The 26,657-nt window shown below is 33.2% G+C and overlaps 1 protein-coding gene across 3 annotated transcripts in view; it reads left to right on the forward strand.

Moving 5' to 3' along the window:
* LOC126864929 (ubiquitin carboxyl-terminal hydrolase 16) overlaps window positions 1-26,657 on the forward strand; it is a 43,448-nt gene that overhangs the window by 11,785 nt on the left and 5,006 nt on the right. The window contains exons 7-14 of one of the 3 annotated variants that reach the window (XM_050616836.1): window positions 2,338-2,559; window positions 20,156-20,418; window positions 21,124-21,329; window positions 21,532-21,778; window positions 21,862-22,182; window positions 25,440-25,677; window positions 25,862-25,992; window positions 26,089-26,128. In XM_050616836.1, coding sequence (XP_050472793.1) covers window positions 2,338-2,559; window positions 20,156-20,418; window positions 21,124-21,329; window positions 21,532-21,778; window positions 21,862-22,182; window positions 25,440-25,677; window positions 25,862-25,992; window positions 26,089-26,128 — 1,668 coding nt within the window. Of the gene's footprint in view, window positions 1-2,337; window positions 2,560-20,155; window positions 20,419-21,123; window positions 21,330-21,531; window positions 21,779-21,861; window positions 22,183-25,439; window positions 25,678-25,861; window positions 26,129-26,657 lie in introns of all 3 variants that reach the window. The other 2 variants (XM_050616834.1, XM_050616835.1) reach the window with 2 other exon arrangements.

Consider the following 26,657-nt stretch of genomic DNA (forward strand, 5'->3'; position numbering starts at 1 on the left):
CACACATGCATATGTATATATATATGGACACCGTCGCATAGTTATGTGATTTTAACTGTTCGGTTGGTTGGTTTGTCGGCTGTATAATGCGTAGCTAGAACCTAGAACTTTTTTCCACTTGCGGCTAGCCGCGCGCGATGCCAAATACAGGTCAGCTTAATTTTTTTTTAGTGAAACCATACATTTTTTAACATATTAATCAATTCATTAAATCATTCGTCATAAAAAGTTAGTAACCTAGTTATGTCGAGACATTGTTAGTACTAAACAAAAAATTTTTTTGGAAAAACTAAAGGATATAAATAAGATAATTAACTTTGGAGTTTCTGTCGAATGTTAACAACCAAACATATGTGTAGTATCACGGTAGAAAATCTCTCATCATTATAATATTAATTATTTATGTTAAAGGTATTATAAATTATAATATTATATATTATTATTATATAATAATGCATAGCAATGTAAGGTAATACTATTATATATTAAAACGCCTTGAAAAGACGTAAAATAACATTCAGTCACATGTAGTTGTTCCGGATGTGGGTATGACATATATGTATTTCATATACTTTGTAGTCGCGTGCAATTGATCTTGACTTCGCACAATTTCGCGTCCGCGACATCGCATCCTTAGGCGTGGCAGCGCGTATAGGAATTGTACCATATTTAACAATGGATTTTGTATGACTGAGAGTCGCGCGCGACTAATCACAAGTGGAAAAGGGGATTATAGTTTTGACATTTTCTATGCTCTATACTGTGTAAAGAATTTTTGAGAAAAGCTTTTCTTCCTTAATTTTTTGTAGTTTTAATTTTTGATGACACTCAAATAGATAGTTTATTATATGTATATACTTGTATTATATACTATTATAAGTATATGCTATATGACAGAGACACTGAAATTTCGACTATGAATTCATTAAGACTGCTAATTTGCAAGCGTTATAAGTGTAGTTATGGTTATACTTTTATGATAGTAGAATAAAATATATGTACATATTTCGCACGGTTGTGCTTACTGTGGTGGTTACGTAAGTTACAATAATGATACTCTTTTGTACGTAGCGGAATAGTTCTTGCTTCTTTAAAAGAATGAAAGTCTATCGGATTATCAAAATTCATATAAATAGATGAGTACACAGTAGTACATATGTTTATACAAAACTATCTAGGAGACGAAAATATACACACAAGTAGAATTTTATTATATTATTATACGCATGAAGATTTCTATCATACTTGTGCAGTGTGACAGTTTCAGAAAAACTTCGTACTTTCGTTGGTACCACCTGAGCTATTTTTTTTGCAGAGCTCCAAATTTTTCTAAATTTTTGAACTATCAAACTTCCGTTATAAGTTTATTTCCTTCAAACATGTTTGTTAACATAAATCTGATTAAAGCCTCCTCTTTACAATGTCTTCCTGGAAGTAGTTGGTATATTATTTTTTGTCACCATTTTTTTATCGGTGTAATTTAAGTCATGAAAAAAATTTATCAATGATTGCACTATCAATTATACACATGTTTTGAGAAAAAATCTAGTCTCGAAAACCTATTTTCCCGCATCGCTTTTGTAAGTAAAAATTTTAGGAATTGTAGGTGTCAGGCCACCGTTAGTAGTGTTTATAAATATGTACATATGATCGTAACAAAAATTAATGTAAATTAGTATACACAGTACAGTCAAATGTTTGTATGTATTCTCGATGAATCTTCAACATCTATTTATCCCAAAATGAAGCTTATGAAAAAATGTCACTAAATTTTCAACTTATTTTTTTATGTAAATTCATTCCCTTTAATATTACACTAGCAATTGAGATGATCTGAGAAATTTTTAAAGACATAATTATATCTTAGATTAGACAATGTATGCATGTAAATTATAGAATAATTATTAAAAATATAAGAGCTCCAGATAAACAGATTTGAAAACAGATTTAATTGTAGTCATAAAATTATAAGTATAATTATAAGAAAAGCACATAATGTTTTTGCAAGTACTGAAACATTCCTTTCTTTAATGAGTAAGTGTTTCGTCATTTGTTATATTTCTATAAAGTACTAATATCGCAGATTATGTTCCATTTAAAATTAAGTAAGATTTTCTCGATATGTTTTTTATATCGTTAAGAGCAAGCAGCTTATTCAAATGGTTCTATGTATAATTTTGTAATAATTGTCAATTGGATTAAGTCCTTTTTATATTACAAGATGTGCATTATAATATTTATACATTTAGTGATATTATATGCTTATAGTAATATTATGCCATAAATAACTTGCCATTACATAAATTATTTAAATATTATTAACAAAATATTTTTTAGCCACCAATAGAGGGTATTTTAGAAGGTTGGGGCAGTTTTACCTCAATTTTATGCAAAACACTTACAGAAATGCAAAATACTGATGAACGTCAATCTTATCGTCCATCAGAGTTGTTAAACTCGTTTAAAAAGAAAACAACGCAATGTATGGATGGAGGGCAACATGATTCGCATGAACTTCTCAGACATCTTCTAGAAATAGTACGAAATGAAGATCTCAGGGTGAGTATATATTTATTTTATTTCATTTTATATATAGTAATGTTTACAGCAGTGAATTATGTTAAGAACGGAATAAGAGAAAAAGAATTAAAAGTATTAAAATTGTGTTAAAAAATATTATTACATGAAAAAATAATATTGTTACGAATTCTTTATTCATTCTTAAATATTATTACAGTAATGCAATGAAATAGATTCTTCATTAAGATTTTCAATTTTCTTGTAAATACTGTACTATTTTTTTGTATAGCACACCCTAAGAGGTATTTTTGCAATGTTGTAGAAGTCAATATTTGATAGTTATAATACACTGAAGAATAACATGGTATTTTATTTATGATATTATCATATTTTTCGGAATCATCATGTGACATTGTTAAACAACCAACGAAATTATTTAAAATTATAATTAAGATAACTAGATAGTTAATTTGCAACTCTCGTCACTACGGATCGAACGCTATCTCTTACGTGGGCCACAGTCTCTTGACAACGCTAGTGTCACATAGAAGACATAAAGTCACGAAAATAATAGATCGCCCGTGATCTCCTCGTGTCGCAGTTCGAACGTTTCACAAATAAGGTGAAGAAATTGAACTTTGTATATGGTAATAGAATTTATTATGAAGATCCAACAGAGTGACGGTTCAAAATGTTACAACAGACTGATTCAAAATGTTACAACAGACTGAGACTTTAGTCCCTCTGGAGGGGTTGTCATTTGGTGTATCTCAGAGGCGGCTATTCCGTTACTATTTGGTTATTGTTTCGATGGCTGTGTAGATAAATGGACGTTAGATTTGCTTTGCTCCGTTGAAGTGTATGGCTCTGGTGGGTCGTCTGATTTGAATGATCCCGTTATCTTCATTTTCGGTAATGTTTTGGAAAGTGACCGTCCCATGGGCTGATGGATGAATTTTTGATGCATATTGTTTACGTGAGCGCTTTGGTAGGCTTACGGTAGGGATTTGATACATACATTTTTAGGAAGTAATCGATGTAGACATTTGAAAAGTTTACATTTGTACATTTTTCGTAGGAATAATAATATAATGGTTTTCCGTTTGTAAAGATACGAACGTCAATTCTTCCAGCTTGGAGACAGCAGTTGGGCAAGTTTTGACGGTTTGTTGGTTATTAATTAATTCTATTCTACGTTCAGGTGAATTGATTCTATTGAGTTGAATTCTTTTACAAATGTGGATGATTAACGTTCGTTTACAATATTTGTTTAAATAGTGGCTATCGACGAAGGTGTATTGTTCTGAGTTGGTTAGTATTAAGTCAGTTTCTACTACGGGTGCGATAAATACTTGAAAGGTATCGGATAAATTTGTGTTATTTTCCATTCATTGTTTTCCTGATATGATAGTATTGATAATTTTGTCGATATGTTCTAAGAAAACGTTGGCATAATTTAGTGGTCTTACTACTAGATTGCTTTAGATGTATTCGAGGGCTAAAATTATCCATGTTATGGTCTCCTTCCTGAAAAATAAGGCTTTAATCTTTTATCGTGGATTCTTTGCGTTTGGCCATTGGAATATCCAATAAGATAAGTGGGTGGATGGGATGAGAGGATTTCTGCCGGTCCTAGCCATTCGTGGTCTAGTTTGTTGGTTTTGTGATCGTTATGTACCCATACTTTATCTGTTACTTGGAATATCGTTTGTGTTTTGATAATTTTTCGAATTTGATGTAGATTAGCGTTATGTAGATTTTTCCGGAGGTTAAATAATTGATCTTTAGTTAGGGTGGGGTTGTTTGATATTGAGAATGGCATGTTAGCTTGTCTTCCAAATGTTAATTCAAATGGGGTATGTCCGATCGTTTCGTGTACTGAAGTATTATATCCCATGCATATTAGTTTTAAATTTTCGTCCCAATCGTTTTGTCGGTCGGTTGTACAAGTTCGAATAAGATCTTTTACTACAGCATGTGTTCGTTCGAGAGATCCGTTAGATTGCGGGTGGAAAGAAGTAATTTTTATGTGTCGAATTTTGAAAGCCTTTGCAATTGTATCCATCAGTTTACATATAAAGTTTCGTCCCATGTTCGTGAGGATACTTTTCGGTGCGGAAAATATGTACACATAGTGATCAAAAAGTTCGTTAATGATCGAATTGGCTGTTAGATCTTTTAAAGGTATGGGAACGAGATATTTGTTTAATTGATCTTGGATAGATAGGATAAATTGGTTGCCTTGTTTAGTTTTGGTGAGAGGTCCGAATATATCCATTGCGATTTTATCACTAGGGTTAACGGGTGTGTCAGTTATTATGGGTTGCTCTTTGGTCCTGATACGGTTTAATTTTTCTCGTTGGCAGGTTTCGCAGTTCTGTATAAATTCTGTGACGTCTTGCTCTAGGTTTGTCCAGTGATGGTATTCTTGTATTCGTTTCACGGTGCGGTGTATACCTAAGTGTCCTACTATTTCGTTATGATTTTCGCGTAGTATCGTTTGTTTTTGTTCGTTATCGTAGTATACTGGCGGATCTTGTCCAAATATTAGTTTAATTTGAGGGAATCTGGCTGTTAGATACCTTAGCACGAGTTGAATGTTTACCTTTTCTAATGTGCTGAAGCTATTGTCGTTTATTCCTATATGCAAGTGTCCAGTTTGGTGTTTAATAAAATGTTTAGTTAATTGATGCAACCAATGCTGTTCGTTAAAGTCTCCTAGTTCGGTCTTTGTAATTTGTTTAAAGTGTGGTTTGTTAGGTTTTTGAGTTATTGGAGCTGGGGTGATATATTGGTTTTCCAGTCGATATATTCGTCATAATAGTTCGGGTTTTTTTTAGATTGGATTGGATACAATCCAATTAGATTGGTGATAGGATACATACCTGTATAGAGCGTCTGCAACTGTATTTTCTTTTCCTTTTTTGTATTCAATTTCATAATCGTACTCCTCGAGTCTGAAGCGCCATCGCATGAGTCTCGATGAGGGATCCTTAACATTTTTTAACCACTTTAAAGCTTGATGATCACTTTGAATCTTAAATTTTCTACCAAGTAGGTATTGCCTTAGTCTTTTGATTGGCCATACTATTGCTAGTAACTCTTTGTCGGTTGTGGAATAGTTTTTCTCAGGCGGGTTCAAGGTTCGGGATATGTAGGTATTGCTCTTAATCCTTCGTTACTTGCGTCTGTTATTAATGTAAATGTTTTTTTAAGTCCTGTCGTACAGGAGCTTCACAGAGTTTTTGTTTCAGTGTGTCAAATGCAAGCTATTGTTTATCAGTTCAGTGGAATGGAGTATCTCTCTTTGTGAGATCTGTCAGTGGTTTCGCGATTTTAGAAAATTTGCTTATAAATTTTCTGTAGTACACAACGAGTCCTAAGAATGATTTTATGTGAGTCGCGGTTTTTGGTATTTTAAAATCTTTCACGGCCTGAATCTTTTTAGGGTTGGGTTTTACTCCTTCTTTTATAGTAATAAAAGAATGTCCTAGATATTCTAATTCTAGTTTCACAAATTCACATTTGTCCGGTTGTATCTTTAATCTTAAATTTTGTAATCTGTCTAATACAATGGCTAGATTTCGGTTGTGCTCTTGGATGGTGCTTCCGAATATTATGATATCGTCTAAGTATATGAAACAGATATTTCTTACTAATCACCATAAGGCGGTATACATTATGCGTTGGAACGTTGCCGATGCGTTTTTGATGCCAAAAGACATACGATTATAGTAGAAATGACCTTGTGGAGTTGAAAATTTTTTGGATTTTTGTTCCATAGGTATCTGGTGAAATCCTGACGAGAGGTCTAGAACTGAGAAAAATTTAGCTTTGCTTAGTGATAGAGTATTTCGTCCGAATTTGGCAAAGGATACGCGTCTTGATCTGTTTGCTCGTTTAATTTTCTCCATATTTAATTTTCTCCATATTTGTTTACCTGATACATCTAATTTCTTTGGAACTACCCAAATTGGTGCGTTATATGGACTATCCGATGGTTCTATGATACGTTTGCTTAGCATGTCGTTGATTTGAGTCTCAGTTTCTTTTTTATGACATTCGGACAGTCTATAAGATTTGATGTTTATAGGTTTGTCTGTCTTGAGTGTGATTGTATGTTCGGTTAAGTTAGTGCATGGTAGTGAGTCTGTTTCCATGTTAAAAACGTCTAGGTAATCGATAAGGAATTTCTCAAGGGGTTCTCGAAGTTCTGGATCAATATGTTTGGTACGTATTATTTATGCAAATTTATTAATTTGTCTTAGCTTATGGGGTTTTCTATTTCGTTTATAATATGACAGATTTGCTTACCAGTGTTGATAAAGCATTTTGTTGTGGGCTTTCCTTCGATGTATTGGGTTGAAGTTAAAGTTTCACCTGGTCCTATCTCGTTATCGGTGTTCTGGAATGGTAGTATAATCTCGTCCAAGGTTAGTTTATCGTTAGTAACGTTGTATTGGTACTTCGTAAGGAATGGGAGTCCAGTTATTCTATCTTCTATTAGAGGAAAGTTGTCAGGGACTACGTGAAATTGGTGATTCTTCTTGAGCTTGTTTAGATTACAAATTTTGTCGGTGGTGTGTTTGTCATTTTCCATTAGGAAAGTCTTTAGGCTAGAGGTTTGAACGTTCTCCTTTATTAGGTTTATTCCTGCTGCGGTATCAATGAGAAATCTGACATTCGACAACGCAATTCGCACTCTCTGACTTCTCAGCTAACACTCTGACTGTTAATTCATCTTTCTCCCTTAGCATTCCTTTGTCTTTTGTCTTAGCCCCACCAAGCACGTGTTCCGCAACCGCTCGTGACCAGGGTCACGCAGGCCTTTTCCGCGAAACTATTCGATTGAAGGATCGACGATACATTGTTGGGCCTATCGGCACTTCGGCTTTCTCGCGACATTGTTTATAGTTCGCCCGATATCTCTTAGGCCTTTCGTTCACGATACTACAATAGCGTTGAGCAATTTATTATCACTCGCATCAATTTCTGTTACATCCTGTTTATCTTCCTTTATATGTTTGTTTGAGTATACATTCAGCTATATCATAATTTTTAGTAATGACCTTGAAAGATTCCTTCTGCCGCATTTTTCATTAGGGCTATGCATAGCTCTTTTCGGTTTAATCAGGTTTATAACTGCCTTCAGCTCTGCTCACATATCTAGCTTTAAGGTTTCAAAAAATACTTTCCACTTTGTTTCTTTGCTTTTCATAATGAATAGTGTTGTAAGTTATAGTTTATGACATTGTATTCTTTGGTTCTAGTCCATTGGAACTTTCTTCTATGATATAACAATATTTGCCTTCTTTCTAACCTTTGTTAAAAATATCTAATTATCTTCCAACACTACTGTATGTATTAGAGAAAAAGATATTTGGCAATCACCTGAAGACTCTGTAGTATAATGATTGATGATATGCAAGATACTAGGTAACCGGTGATACAACCTGGAAGGCGATGTTTTACATAAAAAAAAGACCAAAATGTAGAATGCAATTTTTTTTCATATAAGGCTTTGTTGTCGAGAAAATTAACTTCGACAATTTGTCAAATACATGTATAAGTACTGGGTCAAGTCTCGACGGATTTTATACTGTTATCTTTATTCGTAAACATTGTTGATATGTCTATACGATCTATTACCTATTATCTAAACTATTACATATTACATACAAATGTTTACCTCACAGATATGTTTTCAATTTAAAAATTATTGAAATTAATCCTTTTTGTAGTAGAAATTAATTTAAAAAACTTCTGTAAAGAAATATTTTAAAATAAATTAATTTTTTAATGAATTCTCGAAAACAAAGCATTATATGAAAAAATTTTATTCTATATTTCCGTCTTACTTTTTTTTTATGTGAAATCAGTCCATTTTCGGTTTGATTATTGAATTAGTTACCTGATACCTTGTGTAACCTTCAGATCTTAAAAGTGGATATTCTGTATCGATGTCACGTTCCATACGTTGAAACCTGCATCAGTATCAGGTTTGCTCACCAATTAGAACAATACATATACTGATTCTTATATCTATGTGAGCTGCAACCGATGTCAATATATCAATATTAAACAACAACAAACAAAATCAAACAAAATCATCCATTTGTTTCTATCCATTGTAAACATCGGTATATAGAGCTGTGCAGGCCGGCCTGAGTGTCTTGATCCTCAGCTTCAGGACGGGTCGAAAGTTGGAAAAAGTTAGGACAGGATACGGCGGATCTTGGTGTACCCGTATCGCTCGGGACTCTGAAACTAAATTTTGGATATTAGTCATAGATTTATTGTATGTGTCAGTATGAGCAGGTAGTCTTTAGGTAACTTCGTGTCAGCTCTGTCAGGATAACTTGAGACACGGCAGCCCGAGATCCATCTATTTTAAGAAGAGGCAAGAAAGAAATGATGATAACAATATGAATAAATACTATATTTAAAATTTTGAAGAAAAATTAGTTCTCCCGGATTTCGATGATTCTTGAATATGTTATAGAAATCAACATTTTGAACAATTTTTCCCATATATATAATCGTTGATTTCGCTTAGTTTCTGCAATATCGCAAAAAGCTGCAAATACTACAACAATGTGTTTCTACCTATAGTTGCGGTCGTTTATCTCCTATTTATAACCGCGGGTCGGGCGAACTTAAGGACTCGTGCACAATGCGCATATGCGAGGCTGTAAGAAACGTCTGTTATAACTTATATTTAATTCAATTAAAAGTGAATATCTTTAAGGCATTGAGTTTAGGTTTGGAGTAGATTTTTCAATTCGGCTACCGCGTGGCGGCTGGCAAAGCCTGCGCGAGATAGTAGCAAATTAATTGTGAAAGTAATAGGCGAATGAATAATTGAGATATTATTTTATGAAAAGAATAATTGTTCTTATTTTACGGAAACATTACTGGCCGCCTCATGGCAGACGAATTGAGGACACGAATCCAAATCCAAACCCAAATCCAATATATTAATGATATTCACTTTTAATTGAGTTATAACAGATATTTTTTGCAGTTTCATGTATGCACGTTTTACACGAGGCCTTTATTTAGCTCCCTCGTCCTTTGTTTACAAACAGAAGACAAGCGGCTGTCGGTGTGGCTCGCTTTCTCAGCGACCGTCTTCTCCTTATTGTGATGTCACATTTAAAGCCTTTAGGCGACTAGCAAACCGCTCTGTGTTTTCGTCCAATTATACTTCTAAAATAGCCCATAGATGGTGAGCAACATTTGACTGTAATAATAAGTATGCATGTTACACTCTTGCCTTTTTCATATGTTTTCGCGAGCGCGAGTTCCAAGCTAAGTGGATAAGTCTGTATGTAGGTCAATGACTGATATCTGAATCGAATTTCAGGATTCCGAAACTTTCGGTATCCATTTGGTGCTGCGCAGTATTATAGAGGGCGCTTAAAAGATATATTTTAAACAAATAATTTCAAACGGATCAAACATACACACAGACGCGGGATCTGCTTTTGATATCGGAACAATAGAACATCGGAATAGTCTGGTCCGACTGATCGGGTGCTTTTCCCTTGGGATCTCTCGCGGAATAATTGTCTTGTATAAAGTATCAATGCTCAATGCTTGCTTGATAGTTTGTAAAGATACTGATACTAATACTATACAGTGTCTTTATTTCAATACGACACACGATTTTCCATCCATTTACAGTCATTTATAAAAAAAAACAACGATTGGTAGCGAATCAAAAGAATCATATTTTTTAAAGGGATCTTATTTATTTTTTTAATTGTGTTGTAGAAAATATTAAGGTAAAAAGCATATTATACAGCATTTCCGTTTTCACAATATCAAGATTGTAATGGTGAAAATGGTGAAAAACTTAGTACAATTTATAAGTTACGTCTATTTATCATTGACTAATTTACTGAAATTAATTTTTTTGAATTCAGTTGAGTCAGATATGTTGAATTCTACTTGTTAATATATAGTTCTAATTTCAATTTATAATATCAAATGCTTAAAATACCCTACACTTCGATTTATTCTTTTATTCGAATTAGTTATATTCGAACTGTTTTTAATAACACGACCTTATTTTATTATTAAATATGTATCTGTAACCGCCAAAAAAGTAATTTTCTTGTATGACTTTATTCAATATACCAATTACATCTCTCTCCCCCTTTCTTTTTCTCTCAATGACTAGATATTAATATAGAAATGTGATATCTTATCAATATACAAGTTTCTGTAGTATGATCGTAATTCAGAATTGAAATTTGGTTGCCTTGTCTATCTGAAGACGTAAATGTTATCGATGTGTATTTTGTAATTATGTTTACTTTCTTTTAGCATATGTGTGAGACAATAATTTTCTTAACTTCTTTACAATGGAGCCATATTCGTCGACATAATATTAAAACTTTTTAACTTACTACAATCCATTTTACTATGACTTACTTTTAACTGACTATAATCCATCATTCCAGAAGTATAGTACAAGTCGGTAATTATTGATAAATAACGACTGTCGCTATTTTAAATTTCAATGATCTTTTTTAATGTGTTGTAGATATCAACATTTGGAACAACTGTTTCCTTTGCGTGTTTCCGATGAAATTTTAGTTTTTGAGATATTTACAGAAAACTGTCGGTACTACTACAGTGAATTCTGCCCATATGTGTGTATTTATGACATTTATGACACAATCGCCTCTTGGCAATCTGTGTATATCCGTTAACCATTCATCTCTTTATATTTATAGCATATTTTTTTTCAAATCTAAATAATCATTCATAACTTCCCCTGTAAGGCTGCAAGAAACGTCTTCGGAAATCTGTTTCGACGATAGCCCGATTTTGACAGTCGAATAACTAAATTCTGATATCATGGCTAAAATGTTTCCAATTTGCAAATAATAGCAATATAATGTTACTGGTAGTTATGTTATTATTTATTACTCAAACCTATGGGTGACCGTCCTCTGTGGCTAAATTTGTAAGATTAATCCAAACCTGACCAAGAACATTAATGATAATAATTTTTAATATCCCATTGTGCACGGGGCTGTAATCCGAAAGATCCATGGAATAATCAAGCTCGTCAACCCTTCGTTCATATTGTTACGACGGTGTATGAGATTGTTATTTGTCGCACTAGAGATGTTCCCGGAAGCGAGATATATCGTTTGTTCGAACCGATAGTAGTTTCGGCAATGACCGCGAATATTGAAAAGAGAGCGTTCGCTTCTCGACTTTTGAGAGGAGTGCGGATGTGTGAACTTGTGTTGTAATATAGAAACGTGTATAATTGTTTATGGAGTTCATTACTGTATCTTTATCAAAGTTATACAAAAAGTCTGTAAATATATAATGTGTAAAAGCTAAGTTTGCCTTAGCTTTTTAAGTTCGGCCGCGAGGCAATCGGCAACCAATTCTAACGCACACGTTGCTAGAGATGCACAATTAAGTATAGGTAGAATTCACTGTAGTGGTACCGACGGATTTTTGCGAATATTTCAAGAACTAAGATGGAGTGGTAGTTACATGTATAGAAAAAAGAGTAATTGTTTACGAAGAAGCTCACTTCGTCGATTTCAATGATTTTTGAATATGCTGCGGAAATCAACATCTGAAACAATATTTTCCTATACATATAACCACTGCTCAGCCATAGTTTCCGACATTTTTGACATTTTTACTTTGATGTGTATTAGATGCCGCTTAGGCTTGGGTTAGACTAGTTTACGGACATGATTATATTACATGCTCTGACTGCGATGAGTTTATAATCTCACGTTTCAATCTGTAAACATAGGGAGAGAGAAGATAAGATTTTTAGTTGTATATAATAAAAAATTTAACCTACGCTTAACCCAATATAGGTCATCAAACTTTTTGGCACGAATTTGCCATAAATTGATTGAAATAAGATCAGAACTTATTTAATTTCTAGCAAGTATGATTTGTATTGATTTAGGCTTGGATACGTTAAACTACTTTTCGTGAGATGGCTGGCCAACAATAACTGCAATAATGAATTTAAGGACTGTCCTACTAAAAATCGTTTTTTAGATTCTACAAAATCATCGCGGGTCAAGTATGTAAATGTGATGCAGAAGAAAGTTTGTCATTTACTGAATGCTCTCGAATAGCTAAGCTTGATCACATTTTTTCTCATCTCCTTGTGTTTAAATATTGAAATGTGAGATATATAAACCCATAGTGGTCAGGGCATATAATATAATCATGTCCGTAGATAAGTTTAACTCAAATCTAAGCGGCATCCGACGTACATCAAAGTAAAAAATGTTAAAAATATTTTCATAAATATCCTGGAAACTAAGGCCAAGCAGGGATTATATGTATAGGAAAAAGTTGTTCATAATATTGATTTCAACAACATATTAAAAAATCATCGAAATCGGAGAGTCCCTCCGATTCATGTGCCTGATAACATTAAAAAATCATCGAATCTAGGATAGTGACAGATTTACATATAATTACTAATAGGTTTCTCAAATTTGATTCAACATGTCAACCAAGTTATTATATACAACAACGATAAATACAATGAAAGTCAAGGTAATCATCGATATCTTACCCATCTCATAGATTTCGATAATTTTTGGATATGTTATAGAAATAAATATTTTGAACAACTTCTTCCTATACATATAACCGCCGCTCGGTCTTTGCGAGATATTCGCAAAAAGATGTCGGTAAATATAGGCAGAATTCTTTCTGCCTATAATTGTGCATGCGTGACAACGTATTTTTTTTTTTTTTTTTATTTAAAATTTCACATTCACAATTTGTCCAATTTGGACATTTGGTAGAATTTTTTATCTGTTTGATTATCATGTGGGTGGCTACCCCCAATGGGGTACCATCTTCGTGTTTGTTAAGATATATCCTTTGTGAGATCTGCTGGGTGTTTCCTTTTTAGTCTTGTTTCTATGGTTGTGTTGAACGTTTCCGCTGCCAGCCGGTTCGGGTGCGTTGCTATTCTTTCTCTGTACCTTTTTGCGAATCTGCTAATCTCTTCCTTGACGTTGGTATTCCAAGGTCTTTCCGTATGTCCTCGTTTCTAACGTACCATGGGGTGTTTACAATTGATCTAAGAATTTTAGCTTGGATTGTCTCTATTTTGCTTATATGGCTCATTGCTGCTGTTCCCCAAAGTGGTATTCCGTACGTCCAAATTGGTTTTATGACTGTTTTGTATATTTTTAGTTTGTTTTCTATGCTTAGTTTGGATTTTCGACTTGTTAACCAATACATTTGTCTCCTTGCTAATTGCATTTTGTCTATTATAGATTTAATATGCTGTTTCCACGTGAATCGTGTATCTAAGTGGAGTCCTAGGTATTTGACTTGCATTGTTTGTATCATGTGCGTGCCGTTCAGTATAATGTTTGGAGGTATCTGTTTTCGCAGTGTGAATGTAATGTGGTTGCATTTATCGGGGTTTGCTTTAATTTGTCTAACTTGAAGCCACTTTTCCATTTTTGTGATATGTTCTTGTAGTGATGTGACTGCTGTTGCAGGGTCAATGTGCCTGACTAGTACCGCTGTGTCGTCTGCGAATGTCAGTATCTTGCTATTAGTAGTTGTTGGTATGTTGTAGTGGTTGGTATGTTCAGAGTATGTGTCTTTAATTTTTACTACGAAGGTTCTGCTGCTTAAGTAAGATTTAATTAAATGGTATATCTGCTTCGGGAATTGTTTTCTGATTGATTGAAGTAGACTTTCGTGGTTTATTTTGTCAAATGCTATGTCCATACAGAGGACTGTACAGTATTGTTTATTTCCTAATGCTAGTATTATTTCGTTGATGAGCCTGTGCATTTCCTCTATAGTGGAATGTTTGTTTCTGAATCCAAATTGGTAATCTGGTATTAATTTTTCCTTCTCTATTATTGGTTTTAAGCGGGCGTAAATTATTTTTTCTAGTATTTTGGAAAACACGGGAAGTAGTGATATTGGTCTATAAGATGTTGTTTGGTGTTGGTCTTTGCCTGGTTTAGGTAACATTATGATCTGTGCTAGTTTCCATAGTTTAGGATAGTATTGGATTCTTAATATTGCGTTGTAAATTATTGTGATTAGTCGTATCGCTTTTGGAGGAAGGTTTTTCAAAATTTTACCATTGATTAGGTCGATCCCTGGTGCTTTATTGTTTTTTGTTTTCTCGATTATGTTTCTAATTTCTTGTGCTGTTGTTTTAGGTATGATATAGTGTTTGTCAGTTGGGATACTAGTGGTTAACGCATCCTCATCGGTATGACAATTGTGGTTGCTATTAAGTGTGACAACGTATGAACCATTAATAGTTGCCGACTGCCTTGAACGAGACTTCTTCATATAATTGCGATCAAATTAGGATGATCTGTATGTATTTAGTGTACCAAATGATCCTTTCCGTCTAAAACTTACGGTTTCCTCCAGTAAAAAGCAAGGCTATTCTTTCTAGAAAATTGCCAGTAATGCCATAGGACTGACCTGTACTGTCTCATGGTAGTTTCCTCTAGATAAACAAAATGTTAGTAAAATGCTGATTTCTTCTGAGTGTATTCTTCCTTGGCAAAGCTTCTTTGATACTGTAATTGCAATCAAGCACAGTTGACTCGGCTGTGGATACACCATTCTCCCGCATAGAGTTAAAAGTAAATAAATGTCAGGCTCGAGAATTATTGGGTCTCCTACCGCCAGTTCTAAAAATAAATACTACGGTTGGTTTGGCCAATCCGGGACGGCAATAATGTCCGCTGTTCTATTTTGCTTTATTTTTAGAAGCATTCTGAGAATCTGTTTGAAGGGCAGAATACATAAAATTTAAGATTCGACTAATTTACTGTAAATACGCCGATTTGTAATGCGTCTAGTTTCTAAGAAAGGAAAAATTCGCGTTTAGCATTCATTCTATACGCAAATAAGTCATCCGTGGTTCACCTAATCTTTTAGTGATAATATCAAAGGCTCGTTGTGTTCTCGCTCGGTATACTCATTCATAGTTCTCAGCAGTCTGTCTGCTTATTACCTTCCGATGCTATGTGCGATGCTAGAAAGACGATGTATTTGTCCTTTGCCCATTGCCAGATGTCCCTCGCTAATTTTATTTATGCGGGAAGCGTACACCCTTTATTCTGTTTACATACGCTGTTGCAGTTGTATTATCAATCTTTAAGAGTATCTGACTTTCTCTTACATGATCTATCAATTTTCCTAAAACTATCTTCATCGCTAAAATTTGCTTGTAATTTATTAATGTGTAGTTTCTTTTCATTTTCTGCCCAGAATCCGAAGACGTTGATGGAGCTGTTTGTTGCTTCTCATAACGTATTTGATGCGCTTGCATATTTCCATTCTGAACTTATCTGTTTTAATACTTTTTCTTACCCCCGGCAATTAATTAATCCACCAAGTTAATGTTAATATAGGGTTAGGTAGATCAAACGTCCAATCGGTTTGAATTGTTTTTGGGAGAGTTGCTTTTCCTATAATTGAAGTTATTAACACCAATGTCTTTTCCTTTTCCAACGATTTAATGTGCATTAAGCCGTATACAACTGCTAGGCACGCCTTTTCTGCCGTCTCAAGTCTTTTTTCCCTGTTCCAACTCGATAAAACATTCTCTCGAGTCAATCATCAGCCCGCAAAATTTGTACCTAGTATCCGGGACAATGCTACTTTTTCCTTAGTCCTAAGACCTAAAAACCGGAATAATTTTGCCGTTTCTGTGATGTTTTTATTACATGCCACGTAATCGGCCCCAATGCACAAGATATCATTTAGGAGAGCTACCAAGATTAGTTCTCGTGATTGCAAGTAGGTTTCAATATTTTGGTAAAAATAATATTGGAAGAATCGTCCTAATTACTCGTACCGAAGGCATTTTGGGCTCTTTTTATGTATGGATATTGCGTAGCACGTGTCCTCGAGACCTACTGTTCTGATGTAACAGCCTAGTGAAATTAGCTTCTTCTTCGCCGTTCTTATGTCGTCTATTTTGAAATGCTAGGTCTGGATGAAGTTGTTCAATTTTTTTAGGTTCGGAATAAAACGTGATGATCCATCTGGTTTTTTTTGACTAGGAAATAGTTGGTTGGTGTTTGCTTACCCTATAAGATTCTATTACTGCCTTTTCTAGTAATCTGTCACTTATTGAGCCCTCTCGTGCTTTAACCTATCTATCATATTTTGGGGTGGCTTTCCCTAGCTAATCTCTCTATCGAACTGTATTCTGTATCCTACAATGCAACTTGAGACGAAATTGTCCGGTGTTATCTTTTGCTAATTGTTTACAAGTGAGTTAATCTACCTGCCATTTTACTTACATTTATCTCGGATTGTTCTACTTTCTCATTTTGTTGTAACTCTGATCGTATATCGATGATAACGGCATGTAAAGGGTGTTATTATTTGATCTCTTTATCGAACTTGCCACTCTGTGTCTCTTTTATCTGAGAGATTTCTACCAAAAAGATATTCTTTCTTCAGGACACTTCTCAACTTCTTATTCATTTCAGCAATTCTCGACTTTATCTGCAAAAGATAGGTAATGAATTGTTTGTAGCTAGCATATACGTCATGCGAGTGTATATCATCTTGATTTATCTGCATCATATAGTATTATTTTGTTTTCGCATTAGATATTTTGCGAACGCCTGCGTGTCTGCCCCTGCAATTTGGGGAAATAAAAAAGAGATCTCTGTTGTATTCTATACGCATGTCATTCGAATATCTGTGGTAGAAGTCTCTGTGTGTGTGAGCGAGTTCAGCATGGCGTTCCCGAAGTTAAAGCACGCAGCTTGATATTCCTCTTTTCCAGTATATATTATGAAAAATGTTCGATTATATCTAATACTTACTTTTAGATCTCCTCAACTTCGCTGCGTCCCACGAGGTAACATCAGACTGCTATGCTCGAACCTGTCTTTGATCACTTCTAAGTTGTTACTCCTCTGTTATGCACATTTTCCATTTGCTCCTGCAGTTTTTTAAGTTTCTTTGATAACTATTCTAATTAAACCTTCCTCTTTTCCTTTTGCCCATTCCTTTGGTAATGATTATGATTAAACCTTCCTCCTTTCTTTTTCTCCATGATGATCACCGTGAAGCTCATATGAAACTAGGGCGTGTGCTCTGTTTCAAAGTCTGAACATTGTAACACATCTATCGTTGCTTGTCTTTCATGATGTTATCAGGAGCGCATACTACATACTATATTCATAATTTCGAGAACGCGGTGTACGAAGTATAATAGCAATTTCCTCTACATCTATTCTGTTCGCCGGTCCCTGTGATACTGATAACCTTTGAGTTGACGGGTTTGGTCGCTTAGTTTTTGATATTTCATCGGCGATTGGTTAATAGTCCGTAGTGGTTCTAATACAATTATCATATTTAGAATTCAAAAGGTAATTATTTAGAATTTGTCCTCATTACCGATTTTGATGATTTTTTAATATGTTGTTAGGAGTATGGTTCTGAACAACCTTTTCCTATACATGTAACAGCCGTTTGGTTCTAGTTTCTGAAATATTCACAAAAACTGTCTTTAATAGCACATTGAATCCTGTCTAAATGTGCGTTTCTGTGACACAGTCGCAAGTATAGTCGGTACGTTCGCTGCTTCGTTCACGTTTACCTCTATCACTTATCGTTTCTTCATCATTATATCTTACTTCATAAATCTAAAGCTCCTACGAAAACTTGATTTAGTAGTAGTATACAGGGTGTTCGGTTATAAGCGTAAAAGAATTTAAGGGGCGATTCTTCAAGCTAAAATAAGATGAAAATAAAGAATGAGAACTTGCGTTTTCGGCTTTGTTTCTTAGTTATTGACAATTAAAACTTAGTCGAAATATCTCTGTGCGCGAGCAAACCTCTGTACATGAACGAAGGTAGGATGTCAGCTTAAACTGCGGGATGCGTAGGGATCCTCATATCGAACGATACATGGACAGCAGCTTATCGTGCAAGTCATAGAGAAGAGGATTGTGGAATTCGGAGATGTAAGCTATCCTTTTTCTCTTTTTTTTTATATGTGGGAAAATCCTCATGGACACCTCGTCGCTTCCCAGGAACGGCGGGGTAGTGTCGGACTTTACCGACTAAAACCCCACAATGGTCCGCCTGACGCTCAACAGGGATGCTCCGGGACCTCCTTCGAATTACTACCTGCGTTTTCTCCCATTCTGAGGAAGTCGTTCTTAAGTTAGTTCGGGCATTGGGAGGGACCACCCCTCTCAACGTTATCCCCTGGGCCCCCGTCCCCCGTTATCCCCGTCGTGCAAGTCTGAGGAGATCCCAGATCCTCCTCGGCCTGTCGGCCTCTATGACCACCTAGGGTGGCACAACACCCATAGACTAAATATTAATTCCCCCTATTCATTAAAATCTGTAACAGTGTATCGAAGATCACCCCATGAAATTTTCGAGTAGATAAAATTATTTCCTTTAACCCTTTGCCTCTATAAATAATTAATGGCGCGGATTTCTTATCCGAAGGATCGGTAGAATATTCAAGGTCGCCTATCCGCCGTTTATATATGCTATAAACAAAAGATAAGAGTTAGGTTTGGGTTAGGTCCGTAGAAATATAAAATAGAATACGCGAGTACATGTACCGCGTAAGTGAATGCAATATAGAAATCGAAAGGGAATGCTACATGGAAGTTCTTTCTGTCCTTGTCTGATCAAACATCTACACTGATGTCGTTCATTGTTGTTATATTTTTATTTACTGTATGAATATGCATGTGTGATTAGATTAGAAGACAAGGTGCTTGTTTGCAACATTCTCTTTCCATTCCTGTGTTTTTCAGCTCGTTTATTCACTCTATTTATATATTTCCATAGGTCATTGTATTAACTAATACTAACACACACGCTGTCACGCTCGTACAATTATTAAAAAATAATTAAACAGAATTCACTATAGTGGTATTGTCACCTTTTTGAAAATACCTCGGGAAATATGGCCGACAGTTACACGTAGAATAAAATGTTCTTCAAAATCATATCTGTCACAACATATTCAAAAATCATCGAAATCGGAGAGGACGATTCTAAAGTTTCATTCAATATTATAATATCATTATATCAATAATATCATTCAATATCTTATCTTGGTACATACATAATAGCTTTTATGTTATGTAAATTAAACGATATGTAGCATTTTATGTAAAGAATTATGATCGTTTTTGCTTTTTCAAGAAATATTGTAGATATAGAAAATTGATATATTTTATTGTATTGATCATAAAATAACGCAAAACAGTTTCCTCTTTCATTTTTTCTCTATATTTGGCATTTACGAGGAAAACGTCGGTTTGTAACAATGCAATAATTCTGCAAGTGGTGGATTATCAAAAATTGGCAATTAGTTTATACACATTTAGTTCTCGCAACTGTTGCGTAATAGAATAGATAGTGATATATGTATTCGTAACAATATTATTATATTATTAATAATTACGTATCATTTTTTATAAATATTTTTATAAATGTTATCTTACTGCACTTACTTGAACTATATTTTATTCAATTTAATATTAATTTTAATCATTTTACTTGTCAAAGATTTATAATGATTGCTGTTTTTAGCAATATATATTAGTGAATGCGTTTATGTTTATCTTTTTAGAGGTACCAGAGTATAATTCTGAAAGAAGTTGGTTTGAACGAAAAAACTAATCCAGAGGGTGTAGAAGAAAACCTCAAATCACGTGTAAAATTTTATGGAAATCAGGCTAGCTCAAGATTACTTGGACCAGAACTTGTTTTTCGTGGAGTTTTAGTTTCAACATTAGAATGCTTGGACTGTCATCATTCTTCACAGAGTACAGAACCCTTCTTAGATCTCAGTTTGCCGGTTATGGCAGATAAACCACAACCACCAGTTTTGAAGTAAGAATAATTTTCTGAAATATGTGACAGTAGAGAAAGACGTGAATGTCTCATTTAATCTTATTGACTAAAATATTTTGTACAGAGATGTTGTATGTATTTTAGAAGTTAAAATGTAAAAGTTATCAGGAGAACATTACGTGATTCTTAGGCAATATTTCTGCGATGGAAATATAGACCAATATGCACATAAAAAGGTGTTAAAATTTCAGAAGTATACCCTTCATTTTATTTGGGAAAGAAATAATTTCATCCAAGATACGTTAGTGCATTCTTAAAAGTAGTAACGCTATTAGAGGTTGTAGGGATAAAGCACTCATCCTGTATATTGAAAGGATTCGTCAGTTTCCTCTTTGTATATGTCATATATATTATGATATGCGGTTAAATGAGACATTCTATCCAAACATAGTAACAGTGTACTTGATAACATTATTAAAAATAACAATAGGAACAGTAATAAAAATATATTACTATATCCGTTATAACCTTGTAGTAGTTAATATTTTATAAATTATTAAGGATATTCATTTAAATCAACACATACATATATTTTTATTATATTAGTCTATAAATATATTCTTAATATTATATTGAAAATGGTAGAAGCGAATTTGCTTGCACAACTTTTGCATGTCTTGCTATAATTAATGAAGTAATAATGATTCTAATAGAATAACTTTATTACGTATATATTTATTTAAGAAGAAAAAACAATGGCTTTGAAGATACATTTGATATAATGGGAAATAATATTTCACATGTACCTTCAAAATATCAATCAAAAAAAGAAAAGAAGGCTGCTCGGAAAAAACGAAAAAATAAAAAACAAGACATTCGTGATCATGGTGATAGTTCTGTCCCGGATAAAAGTAATACTGTTGGAGAAAATAATAGTGTACTTGAATCAGGTAAAATATTTTAAATTTTGTAAGCATTATTTTGCATTAATTTTTGAAAACTATAACATTTAGTTTAACTAATTTTTTGAATTCAGATAAATGATTGAATTGAAGAAAATATTTGCATGAAAAATCGTTTTTTCTTTTTCTTTTTTCTTTTTTTTACATCATAGTAATTTGAACGCATAAGCATAGTAACAAATTTTTGTAGAAGAAAGCGATGCAGATGTGGAAGATAATGCAGAAATAGAAGGCATTCTTCCAGAAGTTGCTGAATCAGGTTATAGTTCAGAAAAACAGTCTACGTTAACAAGTCCTGCCTCTCCATCGACCGATACGATGAAAGCAAGGGAAGCTACTAACGAAATACCATTGGATAATGACCTACAATTTGGTGCAACAAATAATATTTCCTTAATACAACTTTTAAATCGTTTTGATGCAAATTCGTTGCCCAGGTATTATCAATCATAATAGGGTAGATTAATTTGCTATTTTTATTAAATAAGACGTTTAATTCAATACTATATTTGCTTCACAGTTCGAGTTCGAATGCATGTACACCAAATTTATCGCAAACAAAAGCTTTAGATGCTCTAGATAGTTCTGAAAGCTTGGAAACTGAAAGTGGAATCCAAACTAGATTTTCTATATCTACTTCTTTAGCAATGACTTCGGATTTAACAAGTCCAGAAGATCCAACTGTTAGTTTCAACCCGATTATGTCAAAAGAAAGTTCAAGTTCTATGATTACTTTAGCAAATGATGAAACTGTGGAAAGTATTAAATTATCAACACCTAGCCTGAATTTAAAGGATTCTGTTAACCACATCGAACAAGAAGCATCTACGTGTAATCAATGGTATTGTAGAAATTTGTTTTATTTTTTAAATTTCATGCTTTTATATTTCATGTTTATGTTAAATATTACATTTCACAATCTTTTAGTTTTATTATTATTGAATATTGATTTTTATAGTTATATACATCAAAGGTAAACGTTAATGTTGTCTCTCCTCATTCACATACATCATCCATTTTTATATCATTATATTAATTTCCGAACATTGCGTTTAATAATAGTAAAGATTTATTATACATACTTACATAGGGATTTCTATCTTTCAAACGTATAATTTCTCAAAACTTAGATTTTATATTTGGAGTCCGTTCACATCCCTTACATTATCCACCAAGTTTCATTTTGATTGGCTCCTGTCGCCATCCGAAACAATATTCACAATTATTTCTGTAATATAAAAATACTTGTGGGGTTAATGAATCTGCAGATGAGCATAAATGCACAGATTAAATGCTCTTTTTACATAAGTAGATTTAACTGTGTTTTAGGTTTAAAAAATTCTAACAAAATTATAGTTCTTAATTTTATAATTCCCGGGTGGGTGTAAGCTTCCTCGAACTTACAATTCAAAATATGATAAAAATAGAACTATTTCTATTTTATAAACAATCATGTATTGTTATATACATGTTTAAGTTTTGATTATTATATGTGAAAAATACTGCACATAAGAAAAAGAAGACGGAATAGGTGTCACTACGTGTTACGATCGTGATATTAATCGGCCCCTAGTTCTTCCTATCTCTAATGATAATCACAGAATGAAGAATCCAGCAATCAAACAAAACAGTCCAAAAGCGAAAATTCAGCCCATTATAAACGTATTGATGGCCAAAAACAAAAGAACTAAATATAGTAGTTTGTCAAACAATCAAACAAATTTGTTTTAAATGCAAAAATTATGCTGAAAACACAGTAAATATTTTACTTTGCCATTTTTACTTAACACCAAAGGAATCAGTAGAATTAGATTCAAGGTAATTTCATATCATTATACTATTTTACAGTGCCATTCCATTGTACAAATATATATAAAAATAAATTCGGAGCAAAACGTATCATCTTCGCGATGTATAATACATTCAAAAATTATAAAACTTTCATCAAAAATGGAGTTTTCCAAGACAAATACCTATATTAGAGAATAGTAAGCGTAGCTTGGTGGAGCCCCTCCTCGCCCCCTCCCCCTCCCCTTTCTCGCCCCCGTGAAAACTTACGTGACAACTTAAAGCTCAAGAGTACCAGAGCCAAATTCTGAATTTACATAATAAATAACGAATAGGTGAATAATGATTTGATGATTACTGCAATAATACCTGTCTGCATTGTGCATATGTATTGGGTTGGAACAAATGATCGTAATATTTTTCAGTAGCAACATTTAGACATGTGAAAAGCCAACATTTGAAAATGAAACTTCAATATTTTAAAACAAGACATATTCTGAAAGGTGATATTTTTACGCGTATTTCTCTGCAATTTGTGGGTTTATGAATTTTAAGTGCATTTACATTAAAAGTAAAGATGGGGAAAATAAGGTGCATTTTTACCACTTGATATTCTTTTAATAAAGAAGGGAAACATCACTTTATAAACAACAAAAGAGATATATATGTGCTGTTCATAGAGCTGGTGCTGTGGGTGAGGATACCGTTCCGAAGTAGCTAGTTTGGTCCACACAATATGTCACATGACACATATATTGTTGAATAAATCTATGTACAAAGAAATCTATGCATCGAAACATTGTCTTTGAATTCCACTTAAAAAAGGCTACAAATTTTTGTTCTAACCCAATATTATGTACTTTATCACAATGAATATCGAAAATGATTTTCCACGATTACCATAGCGCTATTCGATACTTATATAAATACATCGGTGAATATCTGTAATAAATATTTGCCGCAGAAATAACCTTGATCTTCAATTTCGACTTTCGAATTCTTTTTTTAATGCATTATAAACTCAAAGGAACCATGGGTAGCAACTCAGTTGTTCTCTTGGAAAAAGTGTTAAAATACTGTTAGTTGCAGGGAAATGCAGGGAAATGCAGGGAAATGCAGGGAAAATAGTATCTATTGCTGCTCGTTAATAGCCCGGATCCGTTGTCACGTCGGAGACACAAGAAATCACGTGAAAAATAGTAACAACTTGCATATCCCATATCTCCTTTTCCTTTCTTCTTTCTCAGTATCATGTGTTTCTCCTTCTTCCTTTCTCTTTTTATTTGTATTTGAAGGACATGTAACTCAAACAACTAGCCGTTATCTTTAACGGATCACTTTCATACGTAAATACATACGTAGTGCTGAGTTTATGTTTGTTTTAATTCGATAATTGAACAAAAAATTATGATACAATTAAAATTTTCCCAAAAATTCACTAATAATAGGGCTACGAATTTATCATCAATAATAGTTTATTTGAGAAATTGTAAAGGTATATTTATATAGGAGCTGTCAAAATCAAGATTTTTAAGTGTAGAGTCTTGTAGAAAATATATTTTGACGTTTAGCCAGAACTATACCTGTTTTTTTAGGTGTGCTATTTAAAGAGAGTACAGATATACTCATGTCCAGATCATTACTTACATGAAATGAAATTGATCAGTTAAGCAAGTAGAATATGTAATTATCAATAACAATCAGTAAACCACTATTTTTTAAATTTTGTTTCTGTAAATCTAAAGATTTGTCGTGTAAATTAACGTAGAAAAATATTTTTGAACATATCGATAATGGCCCTTTTTCGTCGATTAAGACATTGTATGGCTTCGTTTATTAACGAAGTAATAATACTTTGTTATTGATATCGTAACACTGCAAAGAATAATTCAGCTGTTTATTATACATGCCATAAGATATAGTACATAATATTATTTAATTGCGTTCATAGGAATTGTATAAGTTTACATAGAAATTTGCGCTTTATTTGTAACATTTTGTTTTTTAATGAGAAATGTATTATTGCACAAATAGTCCTAGCTTCCTAGGCAAAGATAAGCGCAATATGTGACTATTTTATCAGATTATATCAGTTCGATATTTCACGACAACTTTTACCATGTATTTTTACACTTTTTTATTTGCTATATTTTACTATAATTGAATATTACGCCAGTTATATTATTCAACTATATCATCTGTGTTCAACTTTTGATTGCAAAAAATAATATTACTGCCGTTAATGCTAATTATATTATATTACTTTAGTTTAAATGATTTTAGAATTTCATACATTTATTTTCATAATAGGAAAACAAGGAGAAAAACAGAAGAATGTTCTAATGACGTTAATAATAGAATTGATAACATCACTTCTGGTATTTCAAAAATAGGAATTAATGGTAGTCTTCAGCAATCGCCTACTAGATATACAACTAAGGAAGGAGAATGTTCCATACAATCGTGTTTAAATCAGTTTACAGCTTTAGAATTGATGAGTGGGAGCAATAAAGTTAGTTGTGAAGCTTGTACTGCCAGAGAAAGAAAGGTATAGTTTAACAATGCAATTTAACAGTTATATTAATTAATAATAATTGAAATAATTCATAATAATTAATAATAACTAATAATAATTAATAATAATGTATATTTGATTGAAAAATTCCTTACTTGAAAATTGCAGTTTTTAATGCAATAGGATCTAAAATGAAATAAATTTTTCATAATGTCAGGTGAGACCGAATTGTAAGATGATCTGCACTCCAAGTACGAAACAATACCTGATCTCTCGAGTACCCGCTGTTCTAATCCTCCATTTAAAACGATTTCAAGCACAACGAGTCGATTTTCGAAAAGTAACAAGGCATGTTTCATTTCCAATATTACTTGATCTAGCACCTATCTGTAAAAATCATAAAAAAGCTAGAATTTATGCACTGTATGGTGTTGTTGAACATAGTGGAACTATTCACGGTGGACATTACGTGGCTTACGTAAAGGTAATTATTTAAATGTTAAGAATTTAATTATAAATTATTACAAATCTATTTAATGCACTGTTAAAATGATATAATGTTATAAATATTATCAAATTATGATATTAAATTATGTGTCAAGTATAAATATTGGGTCACCCCATAAGTAATGCCGTTGTAACGTTCGGTATTTGGTAGCGAGCATGTCACACAATTGAATGAGAAGCGCCTAAGCTTTATCTTTATTTCTAATGTGGATTCGACCTTTATTGGTGTAAAAAGGGGATAGTGTGGAAGAAAGAGAGAAATGTATTGAATCCGATGAATAATAATATGCTTTTATTTATGATACTAAAAGAAAGAAAGGAGAAATATAATAGTTGATACGACTCATTCTAGATGCTTGTTTGTTCTTCGTTACTGTGCTATATACTCACACTCGTTTGAGTGTTTCTCCTCTCAATCTCGTAGTACCGCTGTCCCAGTTTACGTTTGTATATCAGCGTTCTACAAATGTTACAATAAGTTATGTTACAAAAGATTATGTCATTGT

Source organism: Bombus huntii, chromosome 4 (genome assembly GCF_024542735.1).
Source record: "Bombus huntii isolate Logan2020A chromosome 4, iyBomHunt1.1, whole genome shotgun sequence".
NCBI classification, from domain to species: Eukaryota; Metazoa; Arthropoda; class Insecta; order Hymenoptera; family Apidae; genus Bombus; species Bombus huntii.